Source organism: Pangasianodon hypophthalmus, chromosome 27 (assembly GCF_027358585.1).
Source record: "Pangasianodon hypophthalmus isolate fPanHyp1 chromosome 27, fPanHyp1.pri, whole genome shotgun sequence".
NCBI classification, from domain to species: domain Eukaryota; kingdom Metazoa; phylum Chordata; class Actinopteri; order Siluriformes; family Pangasiidae; genus Pangasianodon; species Pangasianodon hypophthalmus.
The window spans coordinates 12,965,319-12,981,499 of NC_069736.1; the positions used below are offsets into that span (position 1 = coordinate 12,965,319).

Genomic DNA, 16,181 nt, shown 5'->3' on the forward strand with positions numbered 1-16,181 from the left:
GATCACAATGATCATGTAATTTACCATTAAAGGATATACTGTATATTGTAAATGTTTTCACTATATGATTAATGAAGGATATTTAAAGTTAGTTTATAAAGTTTAGATCAGAGTTTTATTAAAATGAATTTGGAATTTACTGTCTCATGAATCCAGATTTTGTAAGCCATGTAAATTGCATCATCTTTGCTAATAAAACCTTCAAGACTGTGGTTTGCATTTTCATTATTTCCATTCATTTTCATTTCGACAAATTGAATGTACAAAATCTCCCCTAAATGCAAGTGCTCAGAGTGAGAAGTGCTTCATAATGGAGCTAATTTTTAGAGCTAACAATTAAGGAAAGCTTAAAGTTTTTAGTTCTAATACATCAACACACAGTTTAATATAGTAATGCCCCCAGTAATAGGTCTTTTCACTGACGGTGTGTTGACATATTGCCATACAATACCAGGACATTGAGAAATCTCCCAGTACTTCCAATGGTCAGTCCAGACCTACTTCTTAAGGTGCTTTGTATGTGTATAAAATAGGTATGTTACTGACGGTGTGTCATGCCACATGAGTGTACTGCTTACCTTAATATGGATTTGACTGATAGGGTTTTTGTTGGGCTGTAAGGAAGGCTAATCTTTAGAGTACCCTGCAGAAAAACACAAATTGCAACACACATTAGACAGACAGTAATTAGGCTGATACTGAGATTTAATAATACTGCAAGTTCTGCAGAAATAAGAGCAGACACAGCAGAAAAATAATGTTATCTATTATGCAGCATTGGTTGTACTTCATTAATCTGACTTATCCTAATATCCATTGGTGGAATAAATTTGTGAAATTATTGATTTATTTGGTGGGTGTGGGAATGTGTGTATATAAAACAAGCGCACACACACACACACACAGAGCTTCAAAATAAATCAGCCTCTATAATGATATTAAACCAATTCGCTCTCTTGGACTCTTTTCTGAGTGGCTAAGCAGGATGACTAGAAACAGGTAGATAATATGATTCACTGATCATAAGAGACACATTCTCTCTTACCGATTTGCGCCAAAGGATGGCTCGGTACTGAGGAACCCTCTGGTTGTTCTGATCTGACAAAACCACAGATAAGTAGAATGGGTTCTTCTCTGCATCCACACCAACATAGTTCTGATGGACTGGAGGCAAAATGTAAAGCAAACGTATAGAATGAGAGACCAAAAAAACGTGTATATCTATAAATACACACACTTATATATCTATATGAAATGTCTTTCATATATCTATATGAAAAGCTCAAACATTTGCCAAAGCTAGTCTGGACAAAAGCAGAGCGGTGTTTAGGAGACAGAAGATAAATGAATAGGGCCTGAAATGCAATTACAGGATGAGGATCTGGTCTGTTTCACTGTCCCCACCCTTCCTGTGTCACATATTCATTCTCTCTCTCCATCTCTCTCCCCTAGCGCCCTCCCTCCCACTCTCTGAAAAGTATGTGTACTGCTTTAAACAAATTAAGAAGACATAATGCAGGCATCTGCTTTCTGGGCATGCAGTGGCAATGTGTGTGCACTGTTGAGGAAAGTGTGTGTTAGCAACTGTGTGTGTGTGTGTGTGTGTATGTGTGTGTAAGTGCATGCGTGTGAGTGTTAGTGAGAGATAGAATGAGAGATAGAAAATATTGATGCTGGGATGAGGGTTCTCACACACTGTATTGATGGTGTTATTAAATATAGGAAGGCACACAAACATTTACTGAGTCTCATATGCTCTTGTATGTGTATGAGTGTTTGTATGCGGTTTTATTGCATAATTAACAAGTGCCAATTTTTGCTACCTCAAAAATGCCGGCATTATGCGTATGCTGTCAATGCTGAAGTGATGAAACAGCAAAAAGAATTACTGTAGCATCTAAAAGTATCTACATTATCAAAGCATAGTGGAATGTATTTAATTAAAAAGGTATGCTAATATAGTGTTAATTGTTGTTATCTCTTATTAGTCAGGACCGCTATGTTACACATTATTAATCAGTTTTTAGTGAATAATAACAAAATGATCTGAATCTTATCACTGAAGAATGATGGAGTGCAGAGGGAACACTCCATCACTGTAGGAAGCATAATTCCCACCTTTTCCTAGGAAGTACTTGAAGAACCATCTGGTGTGGTACTCTGGGTTCTCCAGATGGACATCGGTTCTCCTCCAGGTTCCTGGAGTGTAGTCCATATTCTAAAAAAACAAAATAAATAAATAATGTTTTTCGTTGCTGTCTTTTTTCTTTTTTTTACAGCAGGGTTCAAGTTCAAGGCCACTATTAAGTGTGCTTATTTGATCATTTATGTAAATCTAACAAAGAGGTTTACTTCTACAGAATTACTTAAAACTGAGATGAGTTGAGTCAATTTGTTAGCTGTTTGAGTAATCCAAATATGTAAATTTTATCATTTTTTTTATCATATAAATTTTATCTTTTCATTAGGAAGGAAATTTCTTATTTAATTCATATTTGATTTTTACTAAAAGGCTTGATTTTTTACTAAAAGGAATACTAAAAGGCTGACAATCAAATAAAGAATAAACAATCACAGTGATAAAAATAGTGGCAGAAGACAAATTAGTTTCTCTGTGGAAGGACAGTCTCATTTTTTTCCCCTGTAGCCCACACATGAATTTGTATGATCAAATCAATTTCTGTGACTGGTGACTTGTCTAGTGGGAGCAATAACGGCTGTATAGCTCTGTCTAGCTCTGGTAGAAGAGGAAGAAGAATAAAGAATAGAGACAATAAAAGCATTGCAGCAAAGGAAAACTGTTAACCAACTGTCACACGGGAAGAGACAAGTAATGTTACAGGTCACTCTAGCTATCTGTTATCTGTTATTTAATTTGACAGTAACAGACATGAGCTCCAGCATGATTTTTTTTATTGACAGTTGTACCACTGAAACACACACACACACAAACATGTCTTAATATCTGCAAAAATTCACTCTTTCATACACTCACAATAGCTGTAATAGCTTAATGCGTACCTACAATATACTGGTCTGGCAAAAATATGGGCTGCAGCCCGGTCTGCTTTTTTTTTTTTTAAATGTTTTTTCACATTTACCTGTGCCTAATGCTTTTAAATTAAGTGACTTACAATTGAGAAAGGATAAAACTGAGCAGTTAAAGGTTAAACGTCTTGCTCAAGGACACAACCATGAAAACTGGGCAGTATTGGTTTTGAACTCACAACCTTCCAATGCAGAACCCAAAGCCTTAACCACTGAGCCACCTCTTTGTCATATGTTTTCTCCTTTAATGTGACATGGCATATCAACATAAAATGAAAAGTCATTCTTCCTTGCAAAAATGCTCCAGGTCTATCAAATTGATCTGTCCAAGGGCCTCTTCAAGTCACTCCACAGGTTTTCGAAAGGATTTAGATCGGGGCTCAGACTGGGCCTTTCTGTCAATGGTCATTATCATGCTGAAATTTTTCTTCATCTGCAGGTGTTGTGCTAAAATAGACTGGTAATTGTAGCTATCCATGATTCCCTCTTCACTACAGCCCCAGTTCCAGCTGAAAAGAAGCAGACCTTTAGCATGATGCTGCCACCACCATGCTTCACTATGGGTTTTGTGTTTTGGGTGATAAGCTGTCTTGTTTTTGTGCCAAATGTGTTTTATAATTATGCACAAATAATTTTACCTTGGTCGCATCAGACAAGAACATTTTGCCACATGGTGATTTAGGCAGGCTTGGAAGTATTTTCCATGAGAAAGAGTTTCTGTCTAACTACCCTACCTCATAGCCCAGACATGTGAAGAATACAAGACTGTTGTCAAATGCAGGTTGTGACCAGTACTTGCCAGATATTCCTGCAGTTCCTTTAATGTTGCTGTAGGTGTCTTGACAGCCTACCTGGTAAGTTTTTTTCTTGTCGTACTGTCATTTTTAGAGGGACATCCTGTTCTTGGTAATGTCACTGTCATGCTCCATTTTCTACACTTGTTATTGATGGCCTTCATGGTGTTCCATGGTACATTTAATACTTTGTAAATTCTTTTGAAATTCTCTGAGGATCATGGCTTCAACAGTTGGACGAAACCAAGAAGAGGTCAAGAAATTCCTACAGAAACAGCTGATCTTTATTTGGGGTTATTCAGAATCACAGCACTGATAATGGGTGTATGATAATTGCTTTTGAACACAAGTTTGAATATGATTGGTTAATTCTGAGCACAGTCACATGCCCCATTCTAAAAGGGTGTAGACCCTTGTATAACCAGGATATTGTAGGTTTTTTCTTTTTTCCCCTGAAACATTTCTATTTGTTTTTCACTTGAATTCTGTTGACTGTTATATCACGTTATAGGTGGGAAAAGATGTGACATGATTTATCCTGGTTTCTTTTTTTTTTTTTTTACATCACAAAAAAAATGCAATTTTAACAGGGCTGTGTAGACTTTTTTTTGTATCCGCTGAGCCGAGATCCATCTGAACAAGCACTGATTCTTGAGAATGAGCGCAGACACACATATCTCTCCAACTATCTTTTAAACACACAAGGAATTGTGTGGAAAGTGTGGGACGAAAAATGACCATCACTAAACAAGCATCATGTTTGCTGCTAACTAGTTGCTACTGTGGAGCGATACCATCAGGGACAGGACATGTGTGTTCTAAAGGGCAAATTGGAAGAGTACAGTATGAGTCATAATGAGTTTTTTCACTTAGAGATTTAAAATAGGAGTATCTACAAAACAAATGTTTGGCTTTTTTCAAATATACTGTTTGTGGCCTATTTGTGTCAACAACTACAAGACAAGTTCTAGAACACCAATTTCAATTTTTTGGCCACTGCAAAAAAGTTCTCTCCATTTGGTTAGCCATGTCATGGACTTGGTAGACTATTCCATTTCAGTCATTTTAGTCATTTAAGTATGTACACTGTGAAAGCAAATCACCAAAATAATCACTCTGATAATTCACTCTGATCTGCACTAGGCAAACACATTACTATGTAACAAAGTCCCCTTAGAACCCTCACCTGCCTGGCCACCGCATAAAATGATGTAGAACTGCCACTGCATTCTGCATGCTGATGAACAGTAATCGTGTACACACGCACGTGTGCACACACACACACACATGCACTCATCAATAAATCTTTCCTCAGTAAGACCATGGGTCGATGCATGCAGCTCAATCATGCAAAGCTACACCCCTTTACCACAGACACACACACACACACACACAAAAACCTAACACCCTCTCTACATGATCACAGGTCTGTCTCATTCTTCACTCTGTAATCAAGCCTAGCTAATTCTTCTACAAATGCAAATAGCTGTTAAAGTGTTATTAAGCCACAATGCACATTGCACACATTCAGACTTGGTCCCCAGACCAGAGGCGTGTTTTGATTTGCTTGTCAATCTAGTTCGTTTCCCTTGAGATATAAAGGAGAAGGGGGGAGGGGACAAACAGGGGTGTCTGATTTGTAGGTGAACACTGCTTAGATTGATTGAATAAACACTGAATCATTTGTTTTTGATTGGTGGGCTTGTTGAAGCACACGTCATCTAAATTCTGATCAGCACAGTCATACAGCTTGATGCTCTCACCTTTTTTTTCTCTTCACCCAGAAAGAAAGAAAAGACATCACTACATTGCAAGATGTACAGTGGACTTATGCCACACTTCCTGTTTAAGCGTCATTAGTTGTTAATTGACTGCCTCACCATGGCAACACCATTTGGGATAACATTTCTTTTGCACTTTAGCATCATGGAGGATATCACATCATGCTGACCAAATGTGGTATAAAACAAATGAACCCTAAAGAAAGTGCCATCATTGAACATACATGTGAACTTTGAGCTACACTGCATGACGTACATTGGAATTATGCCACACTTCCTGTTTGTGACGTGCAATATATAAATTGATTGCCAATTTAGCATCATGGACATCTTGACACTATGTTGACTAAATTTGTTTGTTTGAATTTGATGAATCTGAAAGGAGGAGTATTTAAAAACTGAAACCTCTCAGAAGGCAAAAAAACCAAAATGGCTGACTTTTTGTTGTTAATGGATGTGACTGCAAATAAGAATAAGAAAAATGTCAAAGGGGGCACTACTGATGACAACCATTTCTGATGCTGATGCTCGCTTCATTGTTTGTTTCATTTCATTGCTCGTTTCATTGCTTCAAGTGAAGAAAAACAAAAAATCCTAAACAGCCTCTACAACACAGGGCACCCTTGGTGCTTGGCTCCTCACAGCATGAGGGTCCTACATGTGTCAGTTTGTGAGTACATTCCTCACCTCATCTAGGGAACCATTCTCCACCCTGAACCTTCCGGCTCTCTGTATGGCTCCATCTGCATCACTGGAGATCAGCTGTGAAGAGACACATACAGTTTATCAGCCTCTCACCATGTCCATGATACATTACGTGCTGTGGATATATACATATCTTTGAATGAAGTATCAGCTAAATAGCTATCTAGATTAGATTTTTTTAATCATCAGTAATAAAGATGAAATAAAGATTGGTTTAACTCTTTATTTATGAGGTTTCTGACTTCTCTGTAGCTTTGAAGGCAGAAAATCAACAGAACAGAGCTACATGTGTGACTTGACTGTATGCAGAAACAGTTAAAGTGGGCCATCACACCGTATACCACTGAATGTAAAAAAAAAGTTATTTTTAGTTATACTGCAATGTTGGAACATTGGCAATGAAATATTTTCAATTCACCATGTCATAAATTTCCTAATGTTCACTAACTTACAGGACTCATTTTTCACTGGCACTCCATGTTTGTTTTTCTTGCCTCTCTGAAACTTACAACCTGACTGGTTGCGAGGTTAAAAAAAAAAGTTTGACACTGAAAATGTGAAAAAAATCTGAAAGCTCCACTGTGACCAAAAAAAAATTGCTGGCAGCAGCACTTTCAAGAAAAGTGGCTATTTTCTACCCGCCTTGCTTCCCATTTGAGTACATGTAAAAAGTGCATTGGGGTTTGAGGGAAAAAAATAAACATCAGGTGTGAAAGTATTCTAATAACTTCTTTATATTATTTTAGACCTGAAAAAAAGGCTGACCACATTCATTTGAGGCATTTAAACCTTGCCAATCTTTCTTTTTTTAAATTGTGGCCATTATGTCATGGAGAAGCAAAGTATTAAATATGATAGAATTTGTATTTTTTTGCATGGGAAAGCCAACACAACATGAATGAAAGCCTTAGCACTTCTTTAAAAACTGACATTCAATATGTTACAACATAACATGGAGCTGTTTTATGAAAATATTTCCCCATATTTATTTTTAAAAATTCTCTGTAGTAAGTGTTTCTCATTTTGGAGGAAAATGAAAGAGAAATTTCATCCCTCTCATCTCTTCTTTTCACCTTCGCTCTCTCTCACTCTCTCTCTCTCTCATTTTCTCTCCTCTTAGTGAGTCCCCACTTTTTTCCTAAAGTGACTCAGCTGGAGTTAGATGAGTTTGTGTTGGAGGTGAGAAATTAAAACGTGATTATGAAAAAGAAGGAGAGAGGGAGATGGAGGGGAAAGTGGGAAAATGTGAGTGAGGCCTCTGTAGGACAAACTCTGCTATCAACACCAAATAATCGGCACACAGAAACACATACACACATGCGCTCACGCACACACACACACACACACACACACACTTTTTTTTTTACATGAAAGCCCTTCGGTGACAATGGAGAACCAGCTGCACACACAATTTGAGACTAATTACAGAGACTGCATGTGTGTGTGTGTGTGTGTGTGTGTGTGTGTGTGTGTGTGTGTGTGTGAGAGAGAGAGAGAGAGAGAATGGGTGAAGTGAGAGAGATTGTGTATTTCAGTAGCTACTCTACTTTCACTACAACCTGTAAATGACTCTTGGTAATGTATGAAGCACATTCTAGTGTGTGTGTCTGCATGTGTGTGTGTTTGTGTGTGTGTGTGTGTGTGTATGTGTGTGTGTGTGTGTGTGCATCTCAATCCCCTTTGACACAATGTAATCTCTTTTGCACTGGGAAATTGTGACATCCTCCAGACGGAACGACGTTGGTTGCTAAGCAACAGACGATAGAACCTCACCCATCCCCTCTCCATTTGCGCCCACTCTCTCTTTCCCCCTTTTACTTCCATCCACCTGTTGGCCAATACACTCTTCTCTCTTGCTCCCCCTCTCACTGTGTGCATGTGTATCAAGATACAATTTAAAATAATCATCATATTGTTATATCTCATGGTGTAATATATACCGATATCATATCCATTTTTTTAATCAGGAAAGACCAATGTGTGATCACAACCACAGTAACAACACTGTTTAATACAATATATAAAATAAAATTAAAAAAAAAAAATATATATATATATATATATATATATATATATATATATATATATATATATATATATAAATAAAAATACACATTTACCTCTTATTTTGTGGATATAGAAGTCAATATGCTCTAATAACTGGAGCTGAGCATCATTAATTAAGCTAATGATCTTCCTATTACAGCCATAACATGGACTAAAATAATTAGCTTGTCCCGTGAGCACAAATATGTTTTGACAAATACAATAATTTTGTCTAATCAGATGACTGAATCACCAATGACAACACGTTGGAGGTGAGACTAGATGAATGAAAGGTTGCTGAAATGAAGATCAGTAAGCAGAGATAATAGAAAATGTATTAGTTTTTATGTAATACGTTGCATCCTTACCTAAAGAAGAAACACAACCAGTATTCCTGAATTACAGTCATTAACGCTTGGTTCTACTGTGGCCTGCCTTGTTCTAGAGAAGCCAACAGGACAAGTCACTGGGCTACTAAGGCTGTGTGACCACACTTGCACATATGCCCTCACACACACACATACTCTAGTATTCTCACAATTTTGCGTGCTAATGTTTGATGGAGATGAGCTGTTAATGTGTTAAAAATGAGAGAGATGAGCTGAAGAACAGTGTGCACTTGAACATTAGATACAAATATAAAGAAACTGGTAGTAGCAAACATGGCCAAGCAGATTGCTTTGTGCTCTGTGAAAATGTCAAGAGGAGGTACTACAGCATTTCCTACCATACAAGTAACCTGATAAAAACATCTTAGACGTAAAACTGAGGACGAGAAGTTCATTGCTGGCTGGGTGAGAAAACGTCTACAGGCAGCTGTGTGTGAGTGAAAATAACCGCGCTTACCCAGTATGTTGTTCTTGATGATCAGCCGCTATCCGTCATTGACAATGAGGAATTCTCACACAATGAAAACAAGAAAACTTCTTCTGAAGTGCTTTTCTGAAGCAGAACAAAACCCACTGCAACTGTACACAACCAAAGTAACTAATGTAGCTAGCTTAGGCAATTCATTTAAAATCAACTTGCTAACATTCTACATTCTAAAGAACGAGCCTAGCAGCCGAAGTGCATGAACACGTGCGCTTTTCATGGCCACTATGTAAACTGAGGAAACAGAAACGGAGAAATGAAATGACATCCCTGATTGATTAATAGTAAGTAGGTTACTCATCTTGGTATCAGTGCCTGTGTTGACAAGTACCATGCAATAGGGACATAATATGCATAGAAATGATAATAAACCATAAATAATTTAGAAATAACATGAGACTGCTTAGTATGCAGTGCGCCAGGGTGTTTAGAGTAATAGTGCTGCCTGAGGGAATGGATATGCATCATCTGTGTAGCTATGAAAGTTGACACCATGTTTGTTGCCCCAGTGATAGCATATACACCACAGAGAACGAGGTTCATGAAGAAACATGGTGTAGAAAATGAGAAAGAAGTGGAATGGCACTCAAAAGAAATTTATAAATTCAGGATATTAGTTCAGTGGTTTGGAGGCTTGCATCAAATTCAACAGAAAACTCAAGGTCTAGGATCAGTCTATTCTTTGGGAGTCATGTAGATATCAAGTCACATACTTTCATTTGAAAGTTGATGATAAAGAGGCCCATTCTTCAAAAAAAATAATAAATAAATAAATAAACAGGAGTGAGATTTCACATGTGTCTGCACACACTTACAATTTGCTCTCTCTTGGTCTTGACCTGCAGGGAGAGTTGATGTGTGTGCATATCCCTTGTGAGAGGGAAATTAAACTCTTAGTAAAAATGCCATACACGAAGATTAATGTCTGTATTGTTTAAAACACACTATATTTTTTAATGTTTTGTTTCTGAAAGGCACAGGAAAGGGCCCCATCCACTTCCGAAGAACGCTAACAAAACACAAAAAGTGAGAACAGAAAGCTTGAGGGGGAATAAATCGGTGCTGTTGTGATTGCGGATATATAATTGATCTCATCAGAGAACCTATGAATGCGTTATCACGCCTCACACACAGCAGAGCCAGGAAAGCAAAGGGAGAGAAAAGAGGTGGGAGACAAGGGAAAGAATGCATATAGAGAGAATACAGACAGAGAATATAAAGAAGATCCTTGCAGCAATAAAGTAAAAGGTGAATATAGTTTAAATTGCAGTAACCAAAAATCTTGCAAACCAAATTTCATCACACATTTGCACAAAACACCAAATCTTAAATTATATTCTCCTCTGAAAATATTTCAGTTGATACTTTACTAGGTGTTAAGACATAAATACTAAATAGGACTTCTGCACATAGTTTGGAAATACACTGTGATTTAATCATTAGTGCTGGAAAAAATATGAAGTCTTTGGAACGGTTCTTCATCTTACATCTCTCAAGAAAAACAAACATTGTAGGCTCAACTATGCTAGACAATGCTAGACTCGACTTCCTTTAAATATTGATTTGAAGTGAGAAAACTGCATTTGACATAATATTTAAATGCACTGATCAACATATGAAAAAAGCGACTTTTCTGAACATGGACCTTTGCAGCTTCTGTAGCAGATCCTCTGATTTGTGAAGGTTATAAAAGCTGACGAGGAATACAGAATGTTTAAAGATGACTGTATGTGTCAAAAAGTGATATTGTGACGTGCCAACAGGATACAAAACATAAGCATGTGTCTCATTTATAGCCGTGAACTAATTAATGTTTAAACATAGGGATGGGCGACTGTGATGATTTTAGATTGTGAACGATTAAAATGTCTCTACGATCTGTTTTTACAGACAGACTGCAAGTACCGTGACACAAAACACATTTTTTTCAGTTGTGCTGTAAATGCACAGACATGGTAACCCAAGTTGTTTTATTTATGAACCTGACTTTCACCAGTCAAGCTTGCGCTCTCCCTGACAGACACAAGAACAAACCAATAATAATAACCAACAGCAGGCAGTTCCTTAGTTTACGTTTCCTCCTCATTTTGTTCGACAACACAGCAGCATGGCTGACAACACGGAGGAGCTGGTGTCTAAAAAAAAATTCAACACTGGTTATATAGAAATGCTGGATTTTACACAATGGACACGATGGAAACAGTGACTGTTTGCAAAATATGTGAAAGCAAGATTGGGACGAGTGAAAATAAGGATTTTCAACAACTTCTGCAAATAATTGTTCCTCCTTAAAATGTACCAAGTCACAAATATTTTTCTGACATCACCATTCCTCAGAATGGCGAGAATATACAGAATGGCGAGAAAAGTGCAATAAAACCAAAACAATGAAACACAAATTGCTTATTTAAAGTGTTAAATAAAAATGTAAACCAACTCAGCTAATGTATTCAGTATTCAAACATATTATTGTACATTTAAATAGTAAAGACATTAGTAGAGGTGATGTATTTTTATTTCAAATTTCATAGATATGTTTCTTGTTGTTGTTTTCATTTTAGAAATAATTGTTTACATCATGTTCAGATGTGGTCTTTATCAAAGTTTGTTCAAAAAGGTACTTTGGCCTAAGTGGTCTCTGTTATTCTTTTTCTAGGGAAATTAGTTTGGTTGCTGTGTTCAGTAAACAGTAATGTTTTAGTTAAACATTACAAGTTAGCTATCGTTGTCATTCTATCATGTTAGTTACTTAGCTAGAACTTTCTAAGCAAGGAATTTGGTGTAGCTGGACATTCATTGCTCTATTACGTAAAAGCAAAAAAGTTATATGCAAGCTCATACATTTATCATACAAGTTGTTGTTTATATTCCTATTCACTACACAGAAGACCTATGTGCTGAACTATATGACAAATAGAACTTAATTTCAAATTCACTGTTCACAATGACATGTAGCTGTCTTTATATTTAAAGTATTAAAACTGACCATTAAAAATGAGAAAATAAAATATGGAATATCTATAAAATACATAAAAGTCGACTGACATCTTCAAATCAAACCAAATCATGTCTGATGTGGAGTGCAGTTGCATTTGTGTGAATCTGTGTATGTGAAAGTAAGTAAATAAAATAAAAGAGACTACCACTCGTATGAGGATCTCTGTTTTTTCTGTTTTTGATTTTGCTGTTAATGCACACATCTCTTTGTGTGTGAGTGAATGTGTGTGTGTGTGTGTGTGAGAGAGAGAGAGAGAGAGAGAGAGAGAGAGAGAGAGAGAGAGCGAGAGAGGTAAATCAGAGGGGAGTCAAAGAGATAGAACCTTTCTCTGGGTGGCTTGATAATGACCCAGAGAAAAGGTCACATGTCTAATCTCACTTTGTGACCTCTGCACTTTTGACCTTTTGCACAATAAGATGCTGCACATAAAAAGATCACATAAAGGAGCTCCTCAGATATCTATCAGTGTTCTTTGTGCTCCCCTTTTTTTGTCTCAAAACCTGACTGATTTTTTTTTTTTTTTTTTTTTTTTTTTCACCACATTTTACTTTTAAAACATTGTGAAAATGGTATGTCTTTATGAATGTAGTATTTTAATATGCAAAATCCACACTGGAATGTTTAAGATTCCAGTGAAAAAAAAAAGAATATTTTTGGTATATTCACACAATACATAGAAATACTGAAACTATTTGTCCCAGGAGCCAATATGTGATTACGCATTAGTGTGTTATAACTGTAGCTGCCTGGGGTGGATAGTGGTCACCAGTGCACTTTTTTTTTTTTTTTCAAGAGAAAGACAAGACCCTAATCACTTTTGCAAAACAAACGTTTTTATTTGGTAAATACTGTATAAATTTACACAAAATGTGCTTCATGGTGTTGCATCACACCTCGATGCTGTAACTATCATCATGCACGTGTTCACTTGCTGCCTAATATGCCTTGACAGGTGCCATTGTAATGTGCATGTGTGTTTATATATATATATATATATATATATATATATATATATATATATATATGTATATATATATATATACACTGTATATATATATATATATATATATATATATATATATATATATATATATATATATACACGCACACATATATACACAACCATATATAAAACCATAAAGGTCAGGAATGGCAAACTAATGACCTCCTGGGTCACAGGTAAATCTCTTATGCTTTGGGACTGATGCTCTACGCCCCCTCTCATCCACCAACCTGCTCCTACTGTGACGCAACACACTGTATTTCAGGCTTACAGGAGTATTTAGAAAAGCAACTTGCCTACATTATTGGCCCTAATACACACGAGTCATGCCAGGACTCATGTCACGATATCATGTCTTGCCAAATTACTTATTTTTATACCAATGGAGCCACTGCGAGCTCTGTCTCTGCTTAGCATATGTGTGTGTGTGTGTTTCCACACAACATCAGATTGCTGAGGCTTGCTTTCATTGTTAAAAAAAATAATAACACAGAGAAAAGTTTATGTCAAATGATATATAAAGTCAGGTCCATAGGTATATGGACAGTGACACAATTTTTGTAATTTTGCCTCTACACCACCACAATGGATTTGAAATGAAGCAATCAAGATGATACCTAAACTATTAATGCAGTATTTTTGTTAAACCCCTCGAATTAAAGCTGAAAGTCTACGCTTCAATCACATCTTGGCTGCTTCATTTCAAATCCACTGTGGTGTAGAGAAAACTCTGTCACTGTCCATATACTTATTGACCTGATATAGTGATAAAACTATAAATATAGTACTGTGTAAAACTACTATACTCTACTACTATACTATACAATTACGAAAATTTTGTTACTGTCCATATACTTATCAATCTGATGTAGTGATAAAACTATAAATATAGTACTGTGCAAAACTACTGTATTCTATGTCTATATCTATTTATTTGGCAAGCAAAATAACACTGGCTTGGAAAAAAACAATTGAAAAGAAATAAGTTTTTAAAAAAAAAAAAAGATTTGCTTTAATTTTACATGTGAACTGCAAAAAAACAAAGTTACAAGGTGCTTCGCAATCAAAATATTTGATTTTCTGTCATAAATATGATCCATTTATTTTTTATATAAAGGAATGACTAAAAGATGCTAAAAAGAATTGTAGTAAATCATATGAATAAAATTAACAATGTTACCAAATAAACATAATAACATTAGCTATAGTTAGCAAAAAAAAAAAAAAGCATTTCTGCATAATCTAGCTAGTAAGAATTACTCATTTACAAACAAACATTTACTTCTTTGGACTTTCAGCAGTTCAGAAGTACCAAGGACTCTATCAGTAGATTTGGAATTGTGCTGCTGGCTTACGACTAACTATCGTAATTTGAAAAAAGAGGTAAGACTGCTTCTTCTGTTGCCTCTACAAGATGGACAAAAAGCACTACCCAGCACTCCCTGCATCACTGTCTGTGGTGATTACAGAATGCGCTTGGTATCTTGGAGGAGATACTCAGTACACTGTATTACCCCGAGAAGCCTTTTGGACATGGTGGGGAAAAAATGCCATGAGATTCTGTGTCACTATAACGGAACAGCTCTGCAGTAACTGTAATAACTCCTACATGTTTAAACAGGGGGCTTCAAACTGCTGTGATGATATTTCTATCAAGTGCTGCCACTCGACTCTGTGATTACGGTCAATTAATATTAAGTGACAATACTTCATCATGCCTGTAAAGTCCTCTGCAGCAGTTTGATACTACTTTAGCCTAGTGTAATACACCTGATGCAAATCCAAGTTGGGATGAAATAAAGTATCCAAATAATATATCCAAATAAGGCAGTCCATTATATTTTAGCTCATTCAAATGCAAGTATACAGACTACAGGAGGGAGGGCTTTACTCCCAATGTGTTTGGGAAAAAAAAAATTTGCTGCAATGAGTGTCTATTGATACCAAAATCATTTGTTAGGTTTTACTCTTATATTTCAATATAACTCTGTTAAAAGCCCTAAACTGGGAACCTCATATTTGCAGATTAAGCCCATTTTACACAAGCAGCAACAGTACAGCAATGTACATGCACTACACTCGCTGCTGCATGGAGCATTAATTTCTGTCTTTTCATTCACTTATATAGCAAATACAACACGCAAATATTTCTACTGACTGTCAGATAATTCAAAACATGCACTGCCACCGTGATCACCTAAATCTTTTGTAATCTGATGAGACTTTCACTCTTCCTGATTCTAATGAAGTTTTAACTAACAGTTACAATGAAGACGCCAAGCATGCACTGCTTCACTGAGGGTACAGGCGAAAGAAGTAACAATAATGTTTTTGTTGTGCGTTTTGTACATTTCTGTTAATCATTTGGCATATGCATCATTTGAATTCTGTAGAAGACTTGGATAAACCTTAAAAAAGAGAATCATGGATTATACTGCAGCTGGCAACATAATTTCCAACCAAATAATATGATTTTCAGATGAAAATATGGGCCAAAATGTGTACAAAATGTAATAAGCAATCGCTGTATGTCTCCTCAGAGTACAGTGGAGAAAGTAGGAAGCTTTTTCACCAAATATGGAAAACAATTATTGCCACAAACCTACAAGCAACAGAAAACTCTTATTAATAAGGTTTATTTGTTGCCTTTGAGAAATTCAGAAGCTCAGAACTGAAAATGGCATTCATTTCTTTGCATTGCATTGAGGTAAACTAGATGTATTTATAAAACACAATTAAGTACAAAAACCAATTATTTCTACATTTGTACTGAGCAACTGCCAATTTTGAAGTATCTAGGCCTGCACATTCTTCATAAAATGCAGAATTTAAAAGCACTCTTATTATGCTTTCCTGTCCCCTTGGATCTTTTCCCTGGAGGATTGCAGGCAAGGCACTAAACCTCATCTGAATTCTCAAGCACCTCTTGTATC

At 36.3% G+C, this 16,181-nt stretch overlaps 1 protein-coding gene across 6 annotated transcripts in view; it reads right to left on the bottom strand.

Moving 5' to 3' along the window:
• The window catches only part of garnl3 (GTPase activating Rap/RanGAP domain like 3), an 84,392-nt gene that overhangs the window by 27,835 nt on the left and 40,376 nt on the right, over positions 1-16,181 (bottom strand). For all 6 annotated transcript variants that reach the window (XM_026921550.3, XM_026921556.3, XM_026921554.3 and 3 more), the window contains 4 exons: positions 6,311-6,385; positions 2,119-2,218; positions 1,046-1,164; positions 579-643 (listed from right to left, as the gene is read on the bottom strand). In XM_026921550.3, coding sequence (XP_026777351.2) covers positions 579-643; positions 1,046-1,164; positions 2,119-2,218; positions 6,311-6,385 — 359 coding nt within the window. The remainder of the gene's footprint in view (positions 1-578; positions 644-1,045; positions 1,165-2,118; positions 2,219-6,310; positions 6,386-16,181) is intronic.